This window comes from Neodiprion virginianus, chromosome 3, assembly GCF_021901495.1.
Source record: "Neodiprion virginianus isolate iyNeoVirg1 chromosome 3, iyNeoVirg1.1, whole genome shotgun sequence".
In the NCBI taxonomy this organism is placed as follows: domain Eukaryota; kingdom Metazoa; phylum Arthropoda; class Insecta; order Hymenoptera; family Diprionidae; genus Neodiprion; species Neodiprion virginianus.
In genome coordinates, this window is record NC_060879.1 from 38,657,002 (window position 1) to 38,680,124 (window position 23,123).

Here is a 23,123-nt window from a genome sequence, read left to right on the forward strand (position 1 = left end):
GTTGACGGAATGCTGATGATAATATTAAACAAGTAATATTAAAATACATAATACATTAGTGCCAAGTATGTATGAAAAACATGAAGATAATACGATAAGATTTCAAAACCTTGATGGAAATATTATGTCGACATTTTTCTCAAACCTTTTCCAAAAGAAGAAAAATATTTACTAATAGAGTTGCTTCGAAAAATAAACTATTGTGTGATAAACTGCATAACTAGAAGCAGCCGTTAAACAAGTGATTAGTCTGATAACATGTAACATTCGACAATCACGTCGATACAAAAGAGATTCATTTATAACTAGATTAATCAAGACCTTATTACTTTTTTCATACATGCAATCAGTGCCATTATTATATATCATATATTATATAAACACCGTTTGCATTAATAAGACCACAGTATTGTTATCACATGATGCAGAAATGTGTGAGCTGGATTTCATACATTCGTGATCTATTGTTCGCGGAATTTTTCATTTTGCTAACTGAAATAAAGAGATTGATATTCTTGTCTATATATTCTCGAGTTGAAAGTTCAGATCCTAACTGGGTTTGCTGTTGGCTGTAATCAGGGAGCTGTAATATGTTGTGGATATCGGTATTGTTGCAGCAAAAGTACTAATAGAGACAATAAACTGTTTTTTTTTTTTAATTTTGAGGACTGCTGAACAAAAATGTTAACAATTCGGGCTGACTAAGGTTGCATCGGTATTTTTGAACCATGTCTTGGACCTTCAATCGTCTGCGAACATGAGGTGGGTGATAGCTGAAAGAATAGTAATTAAAAACTCATTATATAAATTCTTCTTTTGAAGTTTGAAAATTTGGTAACAATTTTATTCTCTTCACTTTAGACTCCAAAAATTTATGTAAAAAAGCAAATTACATATATTGGTTCCATAAAGTTTGAATATCGAGCGTTTCGCGGTCACATATTTTGTATATCATACATAATTAATTGCTAGATAATCGCAAGCCAGAAAAATGCATTATTTTCGTTGAGGCAAAAACTTTGTTACTAGCATTAGTTATACATATACATTCAAAATTACCTCTTAACTAAAATTTGAACAGTCATCTGTGTGCTTCATTTTTGAAAAACACTTACCTATCATTGTCCAGCCTTCTTCGACGTCCCATATTTAAAGCGGTTTGTCTGACTAATGTGCCCAACACCCGTCGAGACAGCACCATGCCATCAACCAATGGAATAGCTAAATTTATTCTAGATACAGGGCCTTGTAGTCTTACTCTCATCAAACCACTCGACAGTGAATGTAAAAAAATGACTTGAACGTCAGAAGGCCTTACACCATTGGAATGCTCGAGACCAGTATGAGTGCAAGATAGAAGGTCAGCTGCAGTAAGTGTTCAGATTGTTACTGATTAGCTGTACATTTATAACAATGCATAAAAATGGGTGACAGACACATACATTCAATTGTGCTTGATAATTGAAAGGTTAATAAACTAGTCGATTTACTTTGATCAAATGTTCAGTTTAAGGTTCTATTTTCACCTCACAATAACTATTTAACATTGAATAAGAATTGCCCTTTGATGTAACGAGTGGACGAAGATTTATTGTTCACTTACCGATTGGAAATTGCAAGTGATCTTCTAAGCTCTCTAGCCAAACAACTAATATTCTTGTATCAGTTTGCATAGGGAGACTGTGCTTCGTGCTTCTTCTAGGTTTAATTGGATCCCCACTTGATGTGCTGGATGGACCAGAGCCTGGTAAACTGGGAGGCTGTTTGTCAAGGTCTAACGACATAGTTCGAGAATTTTGACTTCCTGACTGATTAACCGAATACGAACGGGTTCCAGCACTTTCACTAACGCTTCGCTCGAACCAAGCTAGAATGAAAATTTTTGCCACAAATAGGATCAGAGAATTTGGTAAAGCAAAACTGAAACAAAGAAACAAAATTATACCAATCAAAAAAATATGGGCATGGCTAAAACATATTTCAAAAAATCTTTGAGAATTACCACAGAGTATTTTCATATCTCACATCATTGTTTAAAAATTTGTTGAGTATCATTGAGGGGCTACAATGAAACTAAAAAAGTAAATAATCCAAGTCATGTGTATTTGCATTACCTTGGCCACCGCTTATATCACTATTATAATTAGACTCATCAATGGAATCGGAGCTCATGTTCCCCATCAAATGTGTCGGCACTATAAACGCCACTTCTGAGCTCACATCAGCCCAGTATAAAATATGCGTGTCGCCATTATACAAAGCACCGCCATGATCGCTATGAGCCGGTTGCGGTACAGTAACTGGAATTGTAGCACGCCAGGATGTAGAGACATGTCCGGTCCATCCTGCATGAGATGACACTGAGACTGGCCAGCCAAGTGAACTCAGGAACTCCAAAAAATGTGGAGATACGCTCGTTTCATGTAGCTGTTGCGTATAATTTATCGACAAAAAGAGATGATATCAGTTTCAGGTGTAGATTCAAAGATCAACCCCTCAAGTATTCATTTGGCTCCATTGAATTCTTCATTCAAATCTGTACATACTGTAGAAGTGGACAGGAATCGAACTCACCACATTAGAGAGTATTTCTTCAGCAGATTTTTGACCAGCTCGAACGTAAAATACATGTACTGTGTCGCAGGTTCTCGGACTTGTGTGGTCCAAACTTTCCAAGTCTGTGCAGAATCCAGGCATTGACGGATCCAAAGCTGTGAGCCCGCTCGTGGTAGAATTTTCGTTGTCATTTTGGTCTAAATTCAAGAATCCAAAATGGCTGAGGAACAATCTGGCTGTTTGAAATTCGTGACAAATTTTTGGCGGGGTACATTCTTCAATCTTGTCATCTGCGTTTCGAGCCAAATCATTACTGGACTTTGATTCCAGATTGATTTGTCTCTCCAGTAATTGTGACAAAAGATGATGCTCGTTTTTTACTGTATCATTATCATTCATTACTGCATCCAAGCTTGGTATTGACTCATCCCTATTATATCCACAATCAAGAATATCAATAATTAACTTGATGCCAAATCAACAGCCTCAATTCTTGTTCAATCATTTGAATAACTGTTACTGCATGTCAATATCTACTTACACTCTACAATGTGGAATGCGATCAACATTATCAGGGAAAAATCTCGGCTTATAATCTGGTCTTGGTGTAGCCTCGGCCAAAGGCAATGGGCGCCCAGGATTTGTGTTCATACTTCTCACGCTGGATTTGTGCCTGGGTAAATGTCTAAGTTGCATTGTCCACGCATGTCGACCGAATGGACCTCTTATTAACACTGTAACAGTAGGTTGTGGATCCTGATCATTCCCTAACGGCTCTTCTAGCAGAGCTAGCATCGTAGCATTTTCAGCTACAAAGTAACGGAATCGTTCAACTGCAGCTTGTCGAGCTACGCGGCCGCCCGTCCAGCTGTTACAGTGACGAAGTAGCAAAACCTCGTCAAGTAGGGAAGAAAGAGATTGCGCTCCACAGGCACTTGGAAAATATCCTACCTGATTGTAGAATTATTGAAATTAAAATATTTAACTAACATGATCGTTCGTTTATAGACTTCATTCCGAATAGAACTTACCTGTTCTAATATAATTGTCAGGAGTGCATCAGCTGCGTCTCTAACTCGCATTGATGCTGGTTTTAATTCTTTTTCATCTTTCATTTTAATTGGCTCTCCTGGCTTGCCAATGCTCTTGGTACCAGACACACCTAATTCAACTACTTCCAAAACTGTTGTAAGACAATCCTTGTCCTGTAAATGTTTATCGTTATTAGTAACCAATTCAGCTGGCATAAATAAGAAATCATTCAAACATCTTGATTGTCTTGTACAAACTTGTAATAATTGTGGGTGAGCAGATAACCATGTGGTTAGACAAGTGAACGCTGCGACAATAGATGAATGCAAGTCCTTAGAATGAGCTGGTGGTGGTCGCCAACATTGGTAAGTGATATAATCACACAACCATTTTACTGCTCGTTTACACTCAAGAGCATCTATGACAATATGTTGTTATAAGGTTTTGAACAACTTATTCAAATTATTTCTAAGACATTCTTTATACTATGATATTTTCAATATTTCTAATATTCCTAAAAACTCAAAAACTTTTTTACTGAAGAAATGATAGAACGTGATGGGAGCTAATTGCTTTTTGGGTATTACACAAAACATAATTGGAAGTCCAACCTGTTAGCTTCCGAGCTGCTTGACATATGTAATGTTGCTTTGATTAGTCATGATGTTTTAGTACGAAACAATCGCAAATCTCTTGTTATAGTACAACATAGAATAAACCGAAATATTTACCTGTCTCTCGAATATGCGTCCTTGCTAAACCTGCTAGCAATTCTAATGCTGCTAATGAAATGTTCAAGTCTGTTTTCCACGATGATATTAATCTGTGACATACCAAGTATGTGGCTCTTACAAAAAGAGCATGTGCAGAATCTGTAACAAAATCAGTATACGAATTTAGCCTGAAAGTTCCTTTGATGAACGTTTTGCATGGATGTGGTAGATAAACAGTCAAATACGTTTACAATTGGTGATATTAACGTCAAGATTAAATTACATTTTGGACAATCGGTGAGTGCACAACAATTCAGTACTGCAGTACAGAAATAATTACCAAAGTATTTACCAAAGGCAGAGGTTTCCTCTTGAAGTGTGACAATATCAGAGCCATCTCCAAGTGAACGTAGATCACTGGAAATGCTTACTTGACTTGTTGAATCACTGGCGACTATCAAGCAGGTGATGATGGTACAATGGTGAATGCGCAACGGAACACAACCCAAAATAAAAATGAGAAACAACACGTCACAGAAGCGTGAGAAGCAATTAAAGATAAAATGGTGATTGTTACGACAAAACTAAAGTTTTAAGAGCAGGTGTTTGTGTTGCAAAATCAAATGCAAATTTCACACCATAGCAAACCTGTTCTCTTACGGTCGATACAAATTATCGCAAGCTAAAAATTACAATAAAACGAGATGCTTGCAGGTTAAACTTGTGATTAGTGTGCAAGACCGCCATTATTGAAAATATACCACGTTTCGATGAAAACGAAAATGGTACAATTAGCCAAATTCGTTTGTATAACAAATCGAAATTGAGAATCACTGTTCATGTATATTGTTGAATTTACTCTTTGAACCCTGCGAGTTGTAGCATACTTTATTTTAAAAAATATTGTGCTTTGAGCAAACTGATTAACTTTTCAATTAGTACATGCTATTTATCAAACGAAACAGTGCGAGGGCTCAGTTACAACGTGGCAATAAATAACAATGAAATTTTGTTCTGCTTGAAAAATTCGGAAAAAAGTGTGTCTTTCTTTAAAAAAAATAGTATCCCAAATAATAATTACTGTTAATTCAATCGTAATAACAACTGATTCCTTAGACGTCTTATTACCTGATGATAGCAAATTAGTTGTAGTATCACTGGTGATTGTATCAGGTTGAGTTACTTGTTCAACCTCTTCAGCAGCTGCCGAGTCTTGTACGCTCAACATCAACCCCCCTGTAATAACAGTGAAAAATGAAAAACATCTTTGCACAAAGAGAAGAGTTGGATAAAACTTGTCAACTAATATCTCAATCATACCTAAGAGCATGTGTGTGTTTAAGGGATCAGATTCGACCTGTAATGCATTTATTAGCAAGTTCATGAGTCTGGGTTTTAATTGTACAAACGTCACTGGATTCTTCTCCTGATTGATTATCGCTGTTAAAGACGGTAACTCCTTGATAGGCAAGTTCTAGATTAAAAAAAAAATGCACATAAGCCAAAATATAACTTTTACAGAAAGCATTGAAATCATTGATTCATCAACAAACGGATGTTACCATTACCTGTAGATTTAGCGGAAGTGTCAGCATAGATATCAGCAGATGTATAGAAGCTCTTCTCAATTCGATTCTGGACACAGCATTTGACTTTAATTTCAGTTCCTTTTCTGGTAGCACAATTTCCAAAGCAGATATAACGGCTGGCACCAATACTTGTACACCGTCAAGATCAAGACGAAATAAGTCTGCTGAATTTAACAAAATACTGGCCAAAGTTTCTCCACATTCTCGTGTCTAAAAAATGTAAAATGAACGTTTCATCATTTCAGAATAGCGTAGTGTAAATTGCTGATAAAAGTTTGCCCATCTGAATACACGATTGTTGAGATCCAAGAGAAAAGACGATTATTTGCGATTACCTCGTTTATTTTAAGGCCGTGATACATAGCTTGATAGAATCTAGCTAAATAAACTGGCAAAATTTCTTCCCCAGTCTTCTTTGCACAAAATATCCTGCAAAGTGCTCCCATAGCTTCGGCTCTACCTGATTCATAACGGTCAATACCAAGCGATGGTGGGATTTCACTAGTTGTTTCTTGCAATGAACTTGGTCCATCGACAAGAACTGATGATGGACGCTTTGAAGCACCTGATGGCTCTGTAATAATTTTACAAATTATAGGTATCTGTTAACTGACTTGGTTGCAAATTCAAAAATATTTCAACCTATTTGCAGATTGATATAAAATTTGAAAATGAACGCTTACGAGGCAAATTTTGTGACCATCCATCTGTGCCTATAAAAGCTGCTTCGAAAAGCCATTCTCCAAACAAATGTAATATACTGTTACATTTTGGCCTTCCTGGTGCTAATGGAGGCCTGATGTCTTGGCCTAGCGATGTTACAGCTAAAAAGGTAAGATTTTAACATGATTTTCAACATTTTTCTCATCTAAAGTTTCATTCCATTATAGCAGCTTCTTACAACCTCATTTAGCCTTACACGTTATGCTCGAAGTTGATGAGGGGCCAGAGTTGGGGGTCGATGCAGGCGGGTTGCTAGATATGCGACTTGTTGTTAATCCAATTAGAGAAGCTTTTGGGATTCCTGATCAATAAAATTAAGCACATGATGATAAGTTGTAAATATATGATTTTTTTTAAGAAGCACTTCAGTTAGCTATAACAGATTTTCCAAAATCCTATAAATATTTTGCATAAGAGTCGTCAAAAGTTTGGTAAAAACTAAAGCATATGCTGAGATGGTAAATGTGCCAATAAATGGAATTTCCTAACCATCTTGTGTAACAGAATAGCAACGTGCAAAGACAAGTTTCATAGTAGTGATGCATTGTGCTAACAAGTAAATTGTATTCAGGAAGCTGCTCTCATAGGTTTATAGATATTATTTGTATGTATAACTGTAAAATACAAAGTAATTTCGCAGATCTCATAGGTTCAAAGGTATTGCATCTTGCGCTATTACATCATGAATGACATAAATGCAGGAGTTGGTGTAAGAATTGTAGTGGTAAATCAGTGCACTAATAATAATACCCTTAGTAACAGCAGAAGGTGTGACACTGAAACTTTTGGCCAGTCTTCGCTGTGTTGGTGGTGTGGGGGAGGGCTGTGGCTGATCCTTACCGCCAGCTTTATCTCCCGCCACACCACCACCTCCGCCACTTGCAGATGCAACACTAGTGATGCAACACTCCTCCCAGCAGCAAGCCTGTGATACCCCTGGAACATTCGCATTGCCATGCGACCACAACCAAAAAGTAGAAAAGATTGCAAAAGTGCTGGATTTGGCATTGATAGCGATGTAAGTGGTATGTGATATTTGAATTTGAATAAGACTTTACAATGTGATATGTACATTTAATTTATACCTTGTAATAAATTTTTTTTTTAATCTGTAATACACTGAGAAATTGAACAAAAACAGATTATACAGATTAATTTCACTAAACATATCAAGTTTTCATCAAGGTGTTATCTAGTTGGTGTGTATCGACACATTTCTGATAAATCAAAGGATTTCACTAACGCCTCCCCCATACATATAAATATGAAAAACGTGCTTCAAACCACCCACATTTGTATAAGTGAACAGAGAAACAACTGTAGCCACTACCGCTTTGACAAACAGTAATGAAATGGAGACCCAGCTTCTTAGCTTGAATTATTATCGTATTTTATGGAATGGGAAATATTGCTGTTGAATTATTGATACGTACAGTTCGAAAATTGTACAAATATTTGAAACCTTTTATGAAGATATAACGAAATTCATTAATGTGGTAAATTTTATGATATATACACATGATATTACAAATATAATCATAATGTCGGGGATTCTACTCACCCAAAAAAGCATCAACTTGACCAGCAATACCTTTGATAGCCTTTAGAAATATTTGTGGTAAGCCCTGTAAGCAGGGATGCTGGCATGGATCAACCACGTTTTGACTAGCGATAGCGTACTGTAAAAATGCTTGTGTTTGAGATACTACAGCTGGTCGGCACAAATCTACTGGATCGCCAACAGTTCGTAGTAATCTGTACCACGATTGTGCCACTGCTTCATCAGACATTGTTTGAGGTACCAGGTGTGCGTCTTCGTCACCTAGTTTGTATCATTATGTTCAAAACTCTGACAATTCATACGTTAATGTTAGTAAAATTTAATTAGAGTTTCATTATTTCACATTTTCGAACAAAAAAAAGTAGTAATCTCGTTGATCAGTCCAAATGTAGGACACTAGAGTTAAGAGGATCTCGGCAAGCAGATGGTTCTTAATCTAAAACTACTTACTGATTTTTAATTCTGGAAACATTGGACCGTACATAACTTGCAGTAATTTTGCGGTCAGAGCTAAACAAACACGATTCCATTGCTCTACCAGAGCTAATCTATGACGCCATCGTAAACACGATTCTCGTAATGTGCGCCACAGTGGAGGAGATGGAAAATTGCGTTCACAGGCGACGAGCCATACCTGAAACAAAGTGACATTCTCCATATATGAATTGGTCTGAAATAAACGAGACTGAAGATAGCAGCCAGAATTAGCAGCCAAACGTTCTAATGTTCATTCGAATAATGTAGCGAAGACCGAAAATCAAATTTTTGTTAAATACCTTTAATCTGTAATACTTTTATAGGATTATGAGAATAAAACTGAACTGCATTTTTCTATTTCCGAAAAGTTTAATACGTTTGGCTGTGAATTCTAGCTGCTAACTTCAGCTTCACTAATTTTAAATGCTTGTTATTTTTCTCAAAAGCATTGAGTAATTTTTACCTCCAACAATACACCAAGAACTCTTTCACATAGCTGTTCACCTGCATCCTCTCTAACAGCAGGTGGCGCTAATAAAGCATCGTTTATTCCAATTAAAAACAATAATAAGCTTTCCCATGTTTCTCTCTCCAAAGTTGCAGGTCCTCTTGCGACTTGCTGGAGAGTTCTGAGCACCCTGTGACATAGCACAGCTTGTCTATTTATTGTGTCAGCCCCTGCAAAAGAGTGTAACAAATTGTTATACAACAAAAAATGAAGAAAATACTCAAGATACCTAAGATATTAAAAGACAAGTGCAGAAAGTGTTAGTTTAGTCCTTTACCTAAATCCTGGTACAAAAATGGCCAGACTATGGACAAGAAATATAGAAAAAATTGGTTAGTCTATTGATAAGGGTTACGTGAGACAATAAACAATTGGTACAGTTTTATCAAAGGAACAAAAATAGTCGCAAAATCACTCAAACTGAGCCTTAAAAGTTATTTTGTTCCCATTGTAAGTTGATACAAAATAACTTCAACTAACTAGCTAATAGAACTTTAAAACAGACAAATGATTCTAAAACTGTGCTTAGATTATTTTCTAAAAGACTTATATGTTGTAATTATAAATTAATTATTATTAAACTGATCAGTAATATTGCATTAACTTGAAAGACATTCTTGTTATTACAATCTCACCAACTGAACTAACAACAAAAACAACAAAAAACAGTGTTAAACATATCTTACCTTCTCCCTTTCTTGGTACAAATAAATTATGGAAGTGGCTGATTATTTTACGTGCATAAAAATTTGGGTCCTCGACAATGGGTCTTGGTACAGAAATTTTTGGCGATGAATACAGAGCAGATAGCCATTCGCAATAGACATTAACACAGTCTCTGACAGTATCATGCTCCGCCAATGGCAACGAAAGTCCGAAGCAAATGACTTCCATACACCACTGAACTTCTCGATCCGTAGTCAACGGGCTGTGCTCAGCTGCCTGTGTTATGCCAAGATTAGTAGCTAGCTGACGAACGATCGAGAGCGCTACTTCTCGTCCAGCTACAGGGTGGAATTTTTTTAAAACGCTCTGGCTGTCCTCTGAGCCATTCTGAACCAGTGTGCTCAGGGAGGCCCATTCTGAATACATTCCTCCTCCAGAATCCTGTGCAGAGGTAAGGTTACGATATGAAAATAAAAACATGGTTATTAAACTCTGAAACGCATATATGCGATGTCGTGATATTTAATTTTCTACGAGAATATCGTTCGGCCGTAATTTCTCCATTGTTAAAAGACATCATTAACCTTTCGTTTGCTATCTCCGACGATTATTTAATAATTTACCGAGATCGAGTTTCTTGGCCCAGTCATTATTGAGGTTATACATGCAACTTTGACAAGTGTCGGGCTTTGCATCAACGATAGTCTACGTGTCAAACGTAATATCGAATGCTGGACTGTGAGGCGTATAAGTTACCTTGAGATTAACCCTGTTGAATACGCCTAAATTCATAGATTACCATGCGCAAGTATGACGTACGATTGAAAAGGAATAATTAATTAACTTCCTACTCTGACCTGTCAAACTCAGCCAGAAAACTTCGAATATAGCTCGTGTAGCTGAAAAGCTGGCAGTAGCAACGCAAACCTAATCCGAAATCCATCCACCTAGCGGTAATTTGGCAAAAGTAACTCTGCGCGCAATGCGCATGCGCACTAGCTGGTTTGCTTCATGGGTATTAACAAAACTACGAGCCTAAAACAGAAACAAACTACGAGTGTGGGCGAGTTATCAAAGATAGGTGTGTAAATGATGAAACAGATTTTTGGTCATACAAATTTAATCCGAGCAATCAACTCTTTGTAATGAAAAAAATGAGAAAACCTGTGGACGTCCAATAAATAAATGAACCAAACAAATCTGATCATTAATCATTTTAAGTGAACTACGCATAAGACTCTGGGTTGAGAACCAGTATTTGAGAACACAATTTTGGCTTTCTTGTTACATTAGCTTTATTCAAGGGAGGACGGGTAACTAAATGATAGGTACACCTGGATGTATCACAGATAATGAGTTATCGTTTATTGAAGAGTTCAGAGGTATGTATCACGCGGTTCTTTTTGCCACCGCTCTGGCTGAGTGTAACAGGTCTTGCTTTCTTGGGCGCGCGCGCGTGGTGAGTTCTCGAACGATCATTCGTCGCAGAGACGGAACGTCAGCGTCTGCTTACGCTGCCGCTTACGATCTGGGGCGCTGCTCTCAGCTCTGACGACGGGCGAACCTGGTCGTTGTCGAGAGGTCGCCACACAATAAACTTCCGCTGGTTGCGCATTGCCAGAAATTTGCTGCAAGTGCATTGACAAAGATAAACAACGGTATTTTAAGTTTGATGCATAACTTCAAGTACATTAAATCATAACGGTGTATTTATCGATTCAAAGTGGGATAAGTGAAATATCAGTGAGGGTTCAGAATTGCGTCAATTCGAAATACTACTGATAATGCAAAAGATTTAATTCGCTGTGATGAAAGGTTATCGTTTCGGCGATAAAAAAAAGAGAGAGTGAAATTTTTCACTTCCTATGCTGCGCGAGCTGCTTTTGTTTACATGAGTTTAGCTTTGGTAATAGGATAGTGTTTTGCAGGTTTTGAAGCAAGTTCCCTGAGCGATTCCTCGTTCCCAAAACAAAGCACGCAATGTTATAACATGAATTAACCGATTTTGATGTGATATTCGGCGTGTTTTTGATAATTAACGCAAGATCGGCTGCGGTCGCCATCAAGTTTTTGAAAATTGTCAAGAACATTCATCAACCACGATGGAAGAACAGGAAAGTCATAGTTCGAAAAGAAACATGTCTGATAGTCTGGAGGCCGTGCTTGTCAACGTTGAAAATACCGATCCAAGTAGTTTCATTCACATTGACAAAAATGAGGTATTACAGTTGGAATAACATTACTCACACTATAAACTTCACCAACTTCTTATTGGTGTCAGGAGTTTCATGCACGAATTTTACCATGTTCTATCAAACACTCACTCACAAAAGATTTCCTCATCTTTGAGCCGAGCAGTTAGCTTTAATATATTTCAGTTCAGTTCTATTTCAATCATTGCATGTCATAGAACCCGTGTTCTATTTTTCATAGGTTAACAAATTGCGAGTATATATATTCTTTTTTACAGATATGATTTTACCACCAAATTATATCCTTTTGTATACATTATACAGTTATGACAGAATCGATAGCACGATTTATACATCATGAGCATTTCCCATTTTTTCGCAGTTTAAAATAGGTAGAGGACGATCGAACGACGAGATACTGGCTAATATTTCGATATCAAGGCAGCATTGTATTATCAAACGCTCAGACGTTGGCGAATGGACGATACAGGATTTCAGTACGACTGGTACTTTTGTCAATGGGAATCAGTTGGCACCAGGAGAAATACGGACGATTAAAATAAATGATTCTGTACGGTTTGGTCCGATGTCTGAATTTTTGTACAAAGTGCAACTACTCTCTAAGAGTGAGCCGCTTGCCAAGAAGGCGAAGATGTCCGTGCCAGAGATGGATTTACGAGATATTGTTATGAAGCAAAAGACTTTTGAAGAATCGCAGCAAATGGAAAGGGATAATCTTGCGGAACAAATGAAAGCCAAACACAACGAGCAACTGGAGTTGAAAAATGAACTGCAAAAGTTGTTGAATGAAAGAGAAGCGGCAAAGGGAGTAAAGGATCATTTAAACAATCAGATCAACATGCTGGAAAAAAATATAGAGGAAGTCAAACAGGCCGAAATGAATCTTGAGAAACTGAATCGAGAGTTGTCGGAACGATTAGATAAGGAGAGGCAAGAGTTTGAGACAAAATTGAACGAGGAGAAAAAGAAGCTGGAAGAAGCCTTGGAGATTAGTAGGAAAGAAAAAGAGATGTTGGTCAATAATATGAAAGAACAGTTGGAGAAACTGAAAAATGAACAACAGATTGAGTGCAAAAAGCTAACCGAGTCACTCAGCGAAGAAAAGAAAACTGCTGAAAAATTACAGAGTGAAAAGGTTGAAATCGAACAAAAACTTAAGGAAACGGAAGATGCTTTACTCAAGATAGAATCAAAAGCCAATGAACTTCAAACTACTCTTGAAAAACAAAATGGTAATTTTATCTACTGTGGAAAGTATAGTTGAGTGGGTACGATGGGTAAAATAGATTAAAGTCATTTCTTCATCTCAAATCTGGAGTAAATGACTAATATTGAAAAAATCGTGCATAGCCACTTCAGTTTTGCATAATTTTTCTTGTCCTATTCTAATGAGGTAATGTTGTTTTTTACGTGAACGCAAATTTCGCATCTACACATATTATAGTTGATTTTTTTTTTTTCTCTCAAAGTTATTAAGAATAAAAATTGTATCCTTTTTAAGTTTATTATGAAATTGTGGCAGTGTTAATCTGAAAAAAAAAAATCAAATGTTTCTTGTTACATAATTTAGTCATGATTATTTTTCAGCAGAGTCAGCTGCAAAAGTTGTCGCCCTCGGTACTGTGGCAGAAAACGTTGAGATTATTGATGAGTCACATCTGACGATTCTAGATACGATAGATTTGACTAAAGAAACACCTACGAAGAAAGCTGCTCCACCGAGCAGCACAGTGTCAGCTAATGAAGACGTCTTCAACAAAGTTGGCGATATCATGGATGAACAGTTGACATGTAGTATTTGTTCAGAACTATTCGTAAAAGCAACAACACTGAATTGTACTCACACATTTTGTCAGTACTGCATAGATACTTGGGAGAAGAAAAAGAAAGAATGTCCGGTGTGCAGAACGGCAATAATTGCCATGAATCGATCTTTGGTTTTAGACAATTTCATTGACAAAATGGTGGAAAACTTGTCAGTGGAATATAAGAAACGAAGGACAGATATTGTTGAAGAACGGAGAGGTAAACTCGGCCTTCCTCTATCTGTTGTAAAATCTAACGCCTACCAGTTTTGCACTGTATTATAATTTGTAAAATTGTTTTTAGTATAAATTACATACATTTTTTTCCAAAACGGTGGGTTTTATTGATTCTATTAGGTATTATTGACTTTAAGTAAAGGAAAATTAGTTACAACCATCTGACAGTGAATGTCGGTGGAACGATTAGTATTTCCAAATCGTTTGCTATGATTGATTTATGATAGTGTATCCATCATACGAAATCTGTTGAAATTTTATACCATAATAAACTGGTAGGTGGTGTAATTAATTGTACTAATCTTATTAATATAGAATACGATACATCAGAAGTCGAAATCAAGATGCCATATATCCTACATTTTTCTCACAGCTTTAAACTAATATTTTTCAGAATACGAAAAGGCAGCAAAGCAACCGGCGAATCAAGCACGTGGAAAGAAAGGTCGAGGCCGAGGTAGGGGAGGAAACGCGAATACAAATACTAATCGTACTGGAAATACTTCTACAGCAGCGACTAGGTCAGTAGGTCAGTGTGTAAATTCATCACAATAGATACTGACATGAGCTTTTAATTCGAATAGCATTACTACGTAGGGCGATGTATACATGTACCGTTTATTCATTCACATTGAGTAGAGTAGAAATTTCTGGTGGATTTTTCAAATCGACATATACTTGTATTACCCATCTCAATTTAAAAAGGCGCCATCTACTGAAATGTTGAAATATGTAACCAACCCATGAAAAATAACCACCTTGCGTTTGAGGAGTTCGAAACTTGTATTCATGATTAGTTTCCTTTATTTTTACGTATAATCGAAATGTGCGCCAGCCTCTTAGTGCTTTACTTTTTTCGTGAAAACAATTTAATATTCCTGATGCTTTTTTTAATTTATTTTTTAATGGAATTTTCATTGCATGTATAATATACACACTCAAAATCTTTTATATTGTACTTTTTACTAAATATGACTTCCCTTTGTCAATAATTAGTTAAAAAATTAATTATCGTTATGACAGTCTCATGTACTTTAGATTGAGATTTTCACATGTTTCGACATGGCTTTGTTAATGTTATCTACATCCTGAAGTTGATTTTACTTGTTGAAAAATGTTTACATGTAAACAAGAATGATAGTTACCATATTATTCAAGTTTGTAAGCAACTTTCGTCTGATTTGGCCAAGTTATTTCTCCTTATTAGAATTAACATATCTAATTGTGTGCCTGTTTAAGAATATGTTCGAACTTATTATTATTTTTATATGAACGTGAGACTGTACGTGGTTTAGTAACATTTCCTGTTACCTAAGTTTCACCAGCAATACATCTATGACAATATTAAAAGGTTTTCATATTCGATATACTGTATTTTTTGAATTAGACCCTCGGGACAAAAAAAAGATTTTATTCAAAGATAAACCGCATAACTGTATGAAAATTGAATCATATAACTATGAAAATATCAAGCGATTAAAATTTATCTGACAGTCGGACAGCCGGTAACAATCACATCCCAGGCGGGACAAGCGGTAGCAATCCGGATTGGAACAATGCCTCAGGGTCAAGCGGTCAACATCGCCAACAACGCTCAAGTAGTGGTAGGTGTAAAAAGAAAGGACCTCATTACCCTGCAGAAATTGTGTTGTGCTGTTCCATTCTATTCTAGGAAGTAGTCTTACCATTCGTTGATGAGTACTGAAGAGTTTTCTTGGAATGTACATATGTGTTATAGTATATTCAATGATTGGTACAAGATGTGTACCATTATGTGGTTTCAGTAAGATGAACTAAAAATGGGGTTAATTTTTGATAGTATTTGAAAAAACACAATATACGTTATTCATCAGTCACTTCAATTTATATTTATTTCAGGTGGTACCACAAATCATGAACAGACACCCGCATCCACCCAGGGTTCAGGTAATACAACCCAACAGACCAACGATGATGATGACGGTTCAACGTGGAGCACGTCAACAGGTATATACAATTTTCTATCTTTACTGACCTGGCAAATGAATGGCACACAAATACCAATTTTTTGGATTGTGTTTGCAACAGACGGCGACGGTGAGGATACCAACTCCCTCTCATCCGTCTACTCCTATAGTCAGACCTCTGAGGATCCGGAGAGCCACTTCGGAAACATGGACATCTCAATCGACTCAGGTATGTCCGATCCTGTGTATAGTATGTGTTTTTCGAACTGAAGGATTTAAGGCTGAACCGTTCATGATTAAAGTTTTGGAATGAATTTTTAAAGGATGAGTCAGTAATGACTCATTCACTATTGAAATTTACGGTTTTGAACATTAATTTGCATATTTTTTCGGCAAATAATTAAAAAGATGATTAAAAGGGTGTATTGCCGTTTAGAAATTTTTTTTATGCGATACTTGCAAGGCGATTAAGGTCTCTTTCATGAATCTTTTCTCAATGTCTGACTTCAGATGGCCACAGCAGCGACGATAGCTGGTCGGGAATAGTCGATGGATATGAGGATTATTGGAGCGAACCACAGGACGACTATATAGAAGGTCGAATTGGTGCCCTTTACGGTGGATATGGTAGTTGCTATTCCTGCGGAAACAGGGGGCATTGGGCTCCGGGATGTCCATTCACATGATTTTGTGGGATTGACAAGTGACTGAACATATTCTAGAAACGATTTTGAGGTGTATGCAATATTTATCATTTTCAATCCACTCGATTGAGTAAAATTTCGTTGCTTCGTTGAGTGACTTATCGACCAGATTTATTTGGGTCATTTACGAATAGCATTATTATTATTATTGTCATTAAATTTTGATGATAATATTAGTTGAGCACTTACTGTCGAAAATTATACGCAGTTATTTAAATCTCATCAATCTCGTTCATCCCGCGATATTCCATATTCAGTGTATCAGCTATAACCGAAAGTACTCGGAAACTTTCGAAAAGCCATATTAATAATTTGAATGATATCTATTTTCTAAGTTCAGACATCCCCGGATATTGATTAACGTTATCGAAATTATTCTGTTACAGTAAGTTCGTCAGTAGTGTTGTCATTATTTACGTATAGGGTTGATAACAATTTTGGAAGGTGAAATATTCCCGAAAACTTATAAACGTTATCATATTTAATTTTGAAAGATTTTGCAGAAGAAAATAAATTAAAATTCAGCACACTGGTTGTACAAGGCTTTGAGATGATTACTTTTCATTTCTTGGATTGCAGCAGTATTATAACTTCACTGTACATTTTACAGTGAATGAATACAAAACTTACTGCTGGAGAAATGGAATTAAATTGAAAAATAATTACTTGTATACAAATATTACTTTTAAGAACTTTGCTCCAAAATTTACGTTGTAATACTTGTAATAATCAGTTAGAGAATAAATGAAAAATTATTTTGTAAACAAGGAATATTCATCATTTATTAAAAACAATTGGTAAATTCATTTCTAATAGTACGTATCTACATTTCATCACACAGTGGTACATACAGATCTTATGTCGTACTTCTTGTAATGTCGCGCGATCGAATAAAGAATGGAAAATAGTTGAAATTAGTCATAATGAGGCAGATGGTCTAGTGACTTGTAAAGTTACAAGTTGGACTAGCACACAGACGAGATCCGTGTTTTATGAATTTTGGTAGACATTTTTTTCTCACGATTAGTCATCGCATTAAATTTATTCTTGTGCCAGTCGACGTTATATGCACTGATTATTAGGTAACAGTGAACATGTTTAACAAATGTGTGATAGTTTAACTGTTCAGAAAATCAGGCCATACTTCATGCAATCTTTCATTGAAAAATATTTTTCTTTCTAATTAATATTACGAAATATTAACGAACAATTAATGCAAATTGTAAGATGTTGAGTTTGATGACCTGGTGAAGTTCAACAATTCTGACGGAAGAAACATGTTTGGAACTTGAAAAAATTCAATGTTGTATTACTGAACCTTAAATTGAGCTGCATACACGCATACACCACGGCTGCACAATGCGCACACGGATTTATATCAACAATAGACAAAAGCTCAATCATGAAAAACAGTACACCTACGTTTTTACGTATCTTGTCCTTCTTTGTTTTTAAATAAGGTTAATTGTAATATTATATCGCAATGATACGATATTATCACATGAAATATGTGTTTGTTCATTACAAATTTTAAATATTGTAACTATTATATGACAAACGATGACGTATTTTTAAATACTTTAGGTTTGTTAAATTTATTTAAATTTAATTAACTGAATACAAACACTTATTTAACACATTTGCTAAATGTTAATCTTTTTTCTTATCTGTTTCAGTTTTCGGAGCATTTTCTATAGCTTTTTGTCCTTCGCCATCCTTAATCTCAGCTTCCATTTCGCCAGAAAATCCAAACTCATTTACCCTTGTGAGATCAGTCTTGTAAATCCAACGCTGGTATAAGAATATAAAGAACACAATATCGTCACGGAAACAGCCCAGCCTGTATAGCGTTGGCATTTTTATAACAAATGCAAATATGTCATCGATGAAAGTGTTCAGGAATTTATAAGACATCATGCGCCAAGGTAAATGCGCAACACTTTTCAATTTGTAGTTAATGAAAAGTTGGGGCGTCATCATTATAAATCCAAAGGTGAGTAAAAATCCGTAGAGCATATTAAGGACCCAAGAATACCATCCTTTGTGCTCGAGGTATAAGAGGGAATAGATAGCGTAGCCACCCAGCAACGGGTATAATGCCCACGACAGGTATCTAAATGCGAGTCTATCATATTCTTTAGTGGAAGATTCAACGTACGACCCTTTGTCGTGGAATGATAATTTTGGAATTATTCCTAGGATCCTATCATCTCTTCTGACTGTGATATCCACCACTTTGTTAATTTTCCATATTTCTATGCACAATCCAATAGCACAGCTAATCCTCACCACAGTATTGGTCTCATTATCCAGTACGTAAAGTAGAACTATTAGAGATTGGAATACATTGAAGAATACTGAACGGACAGATAACCCTTCAAGGGATTTTCGATTATTCCAAAATTGAATGTCTGAAAAACAATTACAGTAAACATGGTATTAGCCAGCTGTTTAAGAGAAATAAAAATTATGTGCTTCATATTTAACCCTTCTGAACTGAAAAGAAAATATGTTGAAGCATAAGCAAAAGCAGTCAACTTGTCAATTACAAAAAAAAAAAAAATCAGGTCTTAAATTTTTGAGTCAAGGTAACAGTAAAAGCTATGTTGTAAAGCAGAATGTTATCTTCACCTGTATTATCACAAATGTTTATCTATTATTTGAACTGCTTTATAAGATATGCTACTTGTGTATTGAGAAGGTTGTATTTCAATAATTCACTGTTCAGGTATACTGGAAAAGTAATGGGTGAAAATTATTACTCACCATTTTTGAAGGCTAAAAGTTCAAAAACGCTGTGCAGAATTGATACAGCAATGGTCATTCCTAGCAGATACGGATTTGTTTCTAACAACGTTTCTTTCAAAGTGTCTTGATCACTGTCGTCCTCCTCTGCTGCATCACCTAAGTAGAAAAAAATAACTTCTGAGTTCAATAATTGTACAAACTAAGTTAACAGTTCTTCGCGAAAATTCCAAGGCATTCAAAATTGTGCAGGGAGACGATTTTCCACATTACTTTCAAAATATATTTTGAAAACTTCCAAGCTTAAGGACTAAATACCCATAAAGGATGAAGTCCATTTATTCCTCATAGTTTGAGCAGAATAGAGTTGCCATTTGAATAGAGATAGTGGCTGGTATGTTAGATGAAGTTCAAGTTCCGTGACTGTCTCATTCAGTGGCTGGTAATCACGTTGCATGTTCCAAAAATCATTGGTGAAAATTACTGGCTTGTACTTCGCTCCCCCAGGTAGGAAGTAAATATCTGTAGAAAAGAAACAGAGGTCACGTATTTTCATCAAGTGATTTATTTCATCAGCACACTCACATTCGTCTAAAGGTGGTGGAACTTGTCCTTGGACCCAGTTTGTTTGATCTGTCACCAGATTAATTGTTAGGTTGGGATGCCAATGTGAAACAATTTCTTCCTTCATTGATTCTGCTTTCTGAAATAATGAAGAGATTTATAGGTAAATATGCCCGCTAAGTTTGAAATGAAAAAATGAATAATCATTTGCCATGATCATTTTCTTTTTTCTTAGGAATTCTACAGTATAGTTAAATTAAAATCAGAACAATAGCAGTATTCTAGAATTTACTGTGGATATCTAAATTTTGAAGAAACAACAAACAAAGTAATCGATATGATCATAATATTTTTACAAAATAGGTGCATATCCGTTATTTTGCTAGACAAAATTAATGTTACCTCAATTTCTACGGCTGTGGCTGATGTTTCCCCAGTGAGTAAATTGTGCGTCCTCTGGTATTTGATTTTCTTAAATTTATTTAGCATTTTCTTTGTGTATGATACATACTGTCCGGCATAAACACCTTTTCCTGCACCAGGATCTGGTGATTTTCCATTTGGAGTAACGTAAATGTGTAAATAAATGGATCCATTATGTTTTAATTGGTCTGGCGGTGCAAATTTGTGCTTCAATACTTTAGTGCCATCTTGATCAGGTCCACTGTACCAATCGCCATAAATCATCCCAGACTCCAACCAAATTAGGGCATTTGGATCTTTGTAATCCTTAAAGTTTTCAGCTTCTGACAAGTAAACGTACAGATCGAACAGTGTTCCATTTTCAAAAATGTTTACCGCAGGTACTTTGGCAATGCCTGGACCAGCACTGCCACTACTTCCTGCTGCTGTTGTAGCTGGGTCAGTTTGAGGACGCCGGAAAAAAGAACTTATGAAGTAAATTATGAGAGCTCTGATAATCAGTGATTTGGTGACAGCGAAAAATGACTCTAGACGAGTCGGTTGATACTTTTCTCTTTGTTGGTCAATCTCTGCATTAATCTGAAATTTAATGACATTGCATTAATAAAACAGATTATACTAGAAAATTTAGATTCGCTAATAGAAAAATACTATTGATAAAAATTGTAGAGTGGATTATTGGAAAAATTTCACTTGGTCCAAACTTGCACAATAGAGAATAATTTGAATCATACACTTTTGTGTATTAACAAGCAGCAAGCGTAACATTAGAAACAGGTGACTTGCATCTGACCTAAATGGCCTAAATTAGAAACTTGAACACACAGGGTTTGAAAAAACACGAGCACTGCCAACTGAAGCGGCACACAGAACAGTTGAATAAATCTGTCACAATCTACGATAAGAAATATTATTTGCAGACTGTACGATTTTTTTGAAACATGCACGTGCACAGGTTTCTAAAACCTTCAACTTTTGCAATAATATATTAATAGCGGCAAAAAATTTCGCGACTATATCAAGGCCAGTTATTTAACAGATGTCCGAAACCTTGTAGTTATGTAGCGAGTATCGAGGCATGGGGATATGCAGCTTTTTGCTGATGTCCTTGCTTTGTCAAGCTGTCCTATTACATACCAAATATGCCTTGCAATGCAGAAAAATATGAATTTGTCATACCCAAATTGCGACATTTGAGGTGCTTTCTATGAAATTGCGAACTGAAGTGCGAATCGTAGATTGGCGAGACCCTGCATACCGTCATATTCTTACAATCAGTTACTTGAAGGTTAAACCATATGATCTGATAATATTAACGAAGAGCCCGATTTCAAAGTAATATTGGATTTTTAGAAAAGTTGGCATTTCCAGGGATAAGCCGATGCAACGTGATAGATAAAACATTTCGGACTATTTTCGTTTATTTCGATTCCCATTTCGCGTATTGATCTCACATTTCGCGAACTTGTCATGTATGTTAGGTTAGGTTAGGTTAGGCGTGGGTTTATTTCTCACCGCAAACAAGTGGTCATTAATTACGTGTGCACAGGTGACGTATGGTATTAAGTTGTCGTCTGCGTTGCGGTTTTTGCAATCGACACTTTTATCGAGAGTAAACTTCCGCAGACTAATTGGTATTAATTAATTTTTGACACAACGAAACGGGAGTTTTCGTCCTGGCGGGGTTGTAAATGGGATTTACTTACGTCTCGCGGATTATCGGGGTCATCTGCTGTCACTAATTCTCCATTTCCTTGATGGTTTTCCATGTTTTCTTGCCTTTCCTCACCGTTAAGATGATTTTCGTTTTCCTCTCCGCCCGCCATTTTCGTTTTCATGCAATTGATGAAAAAACAGTGCTGGAGAGAGAGAGCGATGTGTGAGACGGGAGAAACAAAGGGGGAGCGAGTCTGACGGAAGTCACTAGACTATGCGTGGAAGGGGATTCGATATTCCCATCAAGTAGGTTGCAATTGCGCAACACATTTTTAACAGGAAAAAAATGATCCCTAAGGCCCAGTTCCACAACTTTAATCATTGAAATCTACAATCCGAATTGAAATTCGTTCAGGATTTTGTGATAAATGTTTACTGAGTTGAAATTCGTTGCAATTACGTTGGATGCAACGCTTATCATACTCATATCGATGAATAAATTGTTAGGTATAAATTTGTTTGAATTGCTCAATTCTGTGGAAATTGTTGACGGAAAGTAAACTGATTCGACTACACATATGGATGAATGATCTAAGCAAAAAAAGCAAAATCGATTCCACTCTAATTGATGAGAATTTGTAATTTAAGTCCTTCAGTCAACGTTTTTGTGAGTAAAAAAGGAGTAAAGTTGCTTAGGCTTAATAATTCAGTTATACGTATTAAAAACAATCTATGGAAGGTAATGCCATTTCGTCTGCGATAAATCAGTGTTGATAATGATACATGAAACAAAATGAATTTCAACATTTGTATTTCTAATATTTAGATGAACGGATGTCACGTGGATGACGAGACAGTAAACGTGTGTCAAGCATGATGAGATCAATTACACAACGTGAATAACGCGCTTCAAATTATTTAGGTTACCGGATAATAAAATAAGTTTAGAATTACCGTCGTGTAAAAATTGCTGTAAATTACGTAAATACACTTGGTTATGTAACT

The 23,123-nt window shown here is 36.1% G+C and overlaps 3 protein-coding genes across 16 annotated transcripts; 1 reads left to right on the forward strand and 2 right to left on the reverse strand.

Annotated features, from left to right (window-relative positions):
- Positions 1–598: 598 nt before the first annotated feature.
- LOC124301004 (ral GTPase-activating protein subunit beta) lies at positions 599–10,735 on the reverse strand. 12 transcript variants are annotated; one of them, XM_046755594.1, is made up of 24 exons: positions 10,582–10,735; positions 9,846–10,266; positions 9,437–9,463; positions 9,115–9,329; positions 8,625–8,808; positions 8,175–8,435; positions 7,364–7,549; positions 6,810–6,914; positions 6,574–6,714; positions 6,226–6,464; positions 5,870–6,100; positions 5,622–5,775; positions 5,430–5,537; positions 4,654–4,755; positions 4,320–4,460; positions 4,200–4,214; positions 3,846–4,006; positions 3,588–3,761; positions 3,098–3,507; positions 2,575–2,986; positions 2,115–2,427; positions 1,604–1,867; positions 1,116–1,365; positions 599–773 (listed from the first exon to the last, which is right to left on the reverse strand). In XM_046755594.1, exons 1-24 carry the CDS (start codon positions 10,615–10,617, stop codon positions 656–658), a joined length of 4,668 nt encoding a protein of 1,555 aa, XP_046611550.1. In that variant the 5' UTR covers positions 10,618–10,735; the 3' UTR covers positions 599–655. The 12 variants fall into 12 exon arrangements, with proteins under 12 accessions (XP_046611550.1, XP_046611545.1, XP_046611548.1 ...); XM_046755589.1 differs by having other exon boundaries at positions 4,642–4,806; XM_046755592.1 differs by lacking the exon at positions 10,582–10,735 and adding an exon at positions 10,449–10,575.
- A 682-nt stretch (positions 10,736–11,417) lies between these two features.
- Positions 11,418–18,125, forward strand: LOC124301005 (E3 ubiquitin-protein ligase RNF8-like). 3 transcript variants are annotated; one of them, XM_046755598.1, is made up of 8 exons: positions 11,418–12,044; positions 12,400–13,270; positions 13,626–14,063; positions 14,475–14,601; positions 15,575–15,684; positions 15,959–16,066; positions 16,148–16,255; positions 16,537–18,125. In XM_046755598.1, the coding sequence occupies exons 1-8, from the start codon at positions 11,928–11,930 to the stop codon at positions 16,710–16,712; spliced, it is 2,055 nt and encodes a 684-aa protein (XP_046611554.1). In that variant the 5' UTR covers positions 11,418–11,927; the 3' UTR covers positions 16,713–18,125. The 3 variants fall into 3 exon arrangements, with proteins under 3 accessions (XP_046611554.1, XP_046611555.1, XP_046611556.1); XM_046755599.1 differs by having other exon boundaries at positions 13,629–14,063; XM_046755600.1 differs by having other exon boundaries at positions 14,475–14,609; positions 16,537–16,709.
- Positions 17,483–23,109, reverse strand: LOC124301006 (cleft lip and palate transmembrane protein 1 homolog). Its single transcript, XM_046755601.1, has 7 exons — positions 23,073–23,109; positions 22,169–22,321; positions 20,442–21,041; positions 20,061–20,178; positions 19,794–19,997; positions 19,497–19,634; positions 17,483–19,141 (listed from the first exon to the last, which is right to left on the reverse strand). The coding sequence occupies exons 2-7, from the start codon at positions 22,298–22,300 to the stop codon at positions 18,381–18,383; spliced, it is 1,953 nt and encodes a 650-aa protein (XP_046611557.1). The 5' UTR covers positions 22,301–22,321; positions 23,073–23,109; the 3' UTR covers positions 17,483–18,380.
- Between the last annotated feature and the right edge of the window lie 14 nt (positions 23,110–23,123).

Coding starts and splice junctions, on each gene's coding strand:
- LOC124301004 (XM_046755585.1), bottom strand. CDS start 10,520: ATGCAAAGCCCGACACTTGTCAAAGTTGCATGTATAACCTCAATAATG. Junction 10,267..10,448: donor GGCCAAGAAACTCGATCTCG/GTAAATTATTAA, acceptor ACCTCTGCACAG/GATTCTGGAGGAGGAATGTA. Junction 774..1,115: donor AGAAGGCTGGACAATGATAG/GTAAGTGTTTTT, acceptor CTATTCTTTCAG/CTATCACCCACCTCATGTTC.
- LOC124301005 (XM_046755598.1), top strand. CDS start 11,928: ATGGAAGAACAGGAAAGTCATAGTTCGAAAAGAAACATGTCTGATAGT. Junction 12,045..12,399: donor TTCACATTGACAAAAATGAG/GTATTACAGTTG, acceptor ATTTTTTCGCAG/TTTAAAATAGGTAGAGGACG. Junction 14,064..14,474: donor TATTGTTGAAGAACGGAGAG/GTAAACTCGGCC, acceptor AATATTTTTCAG/AATACGAAAAGGCAGCAAAG.
- LOC124301006 (XM_046755601.1), bottom strand. CDS start 22,300: ATGAAAACGAAAATGGCGGGCGGAGAGGAAAACGAAAATCATCTTAAC. Junction 20,179..20,441: donor CCACAGCCGTAGAAATTGAG/GTAACATTAATT, acceptor TCATTATTTCAG/AAAGCAGAATCAATGAAGGA. Junction 19,998..20,060: donor TCCACCACCTTTAGACGAAT/GTGAGTGTGCTG, acceptor TCTTTTCTACAG/ATATTTACTTCCTACCTGGG.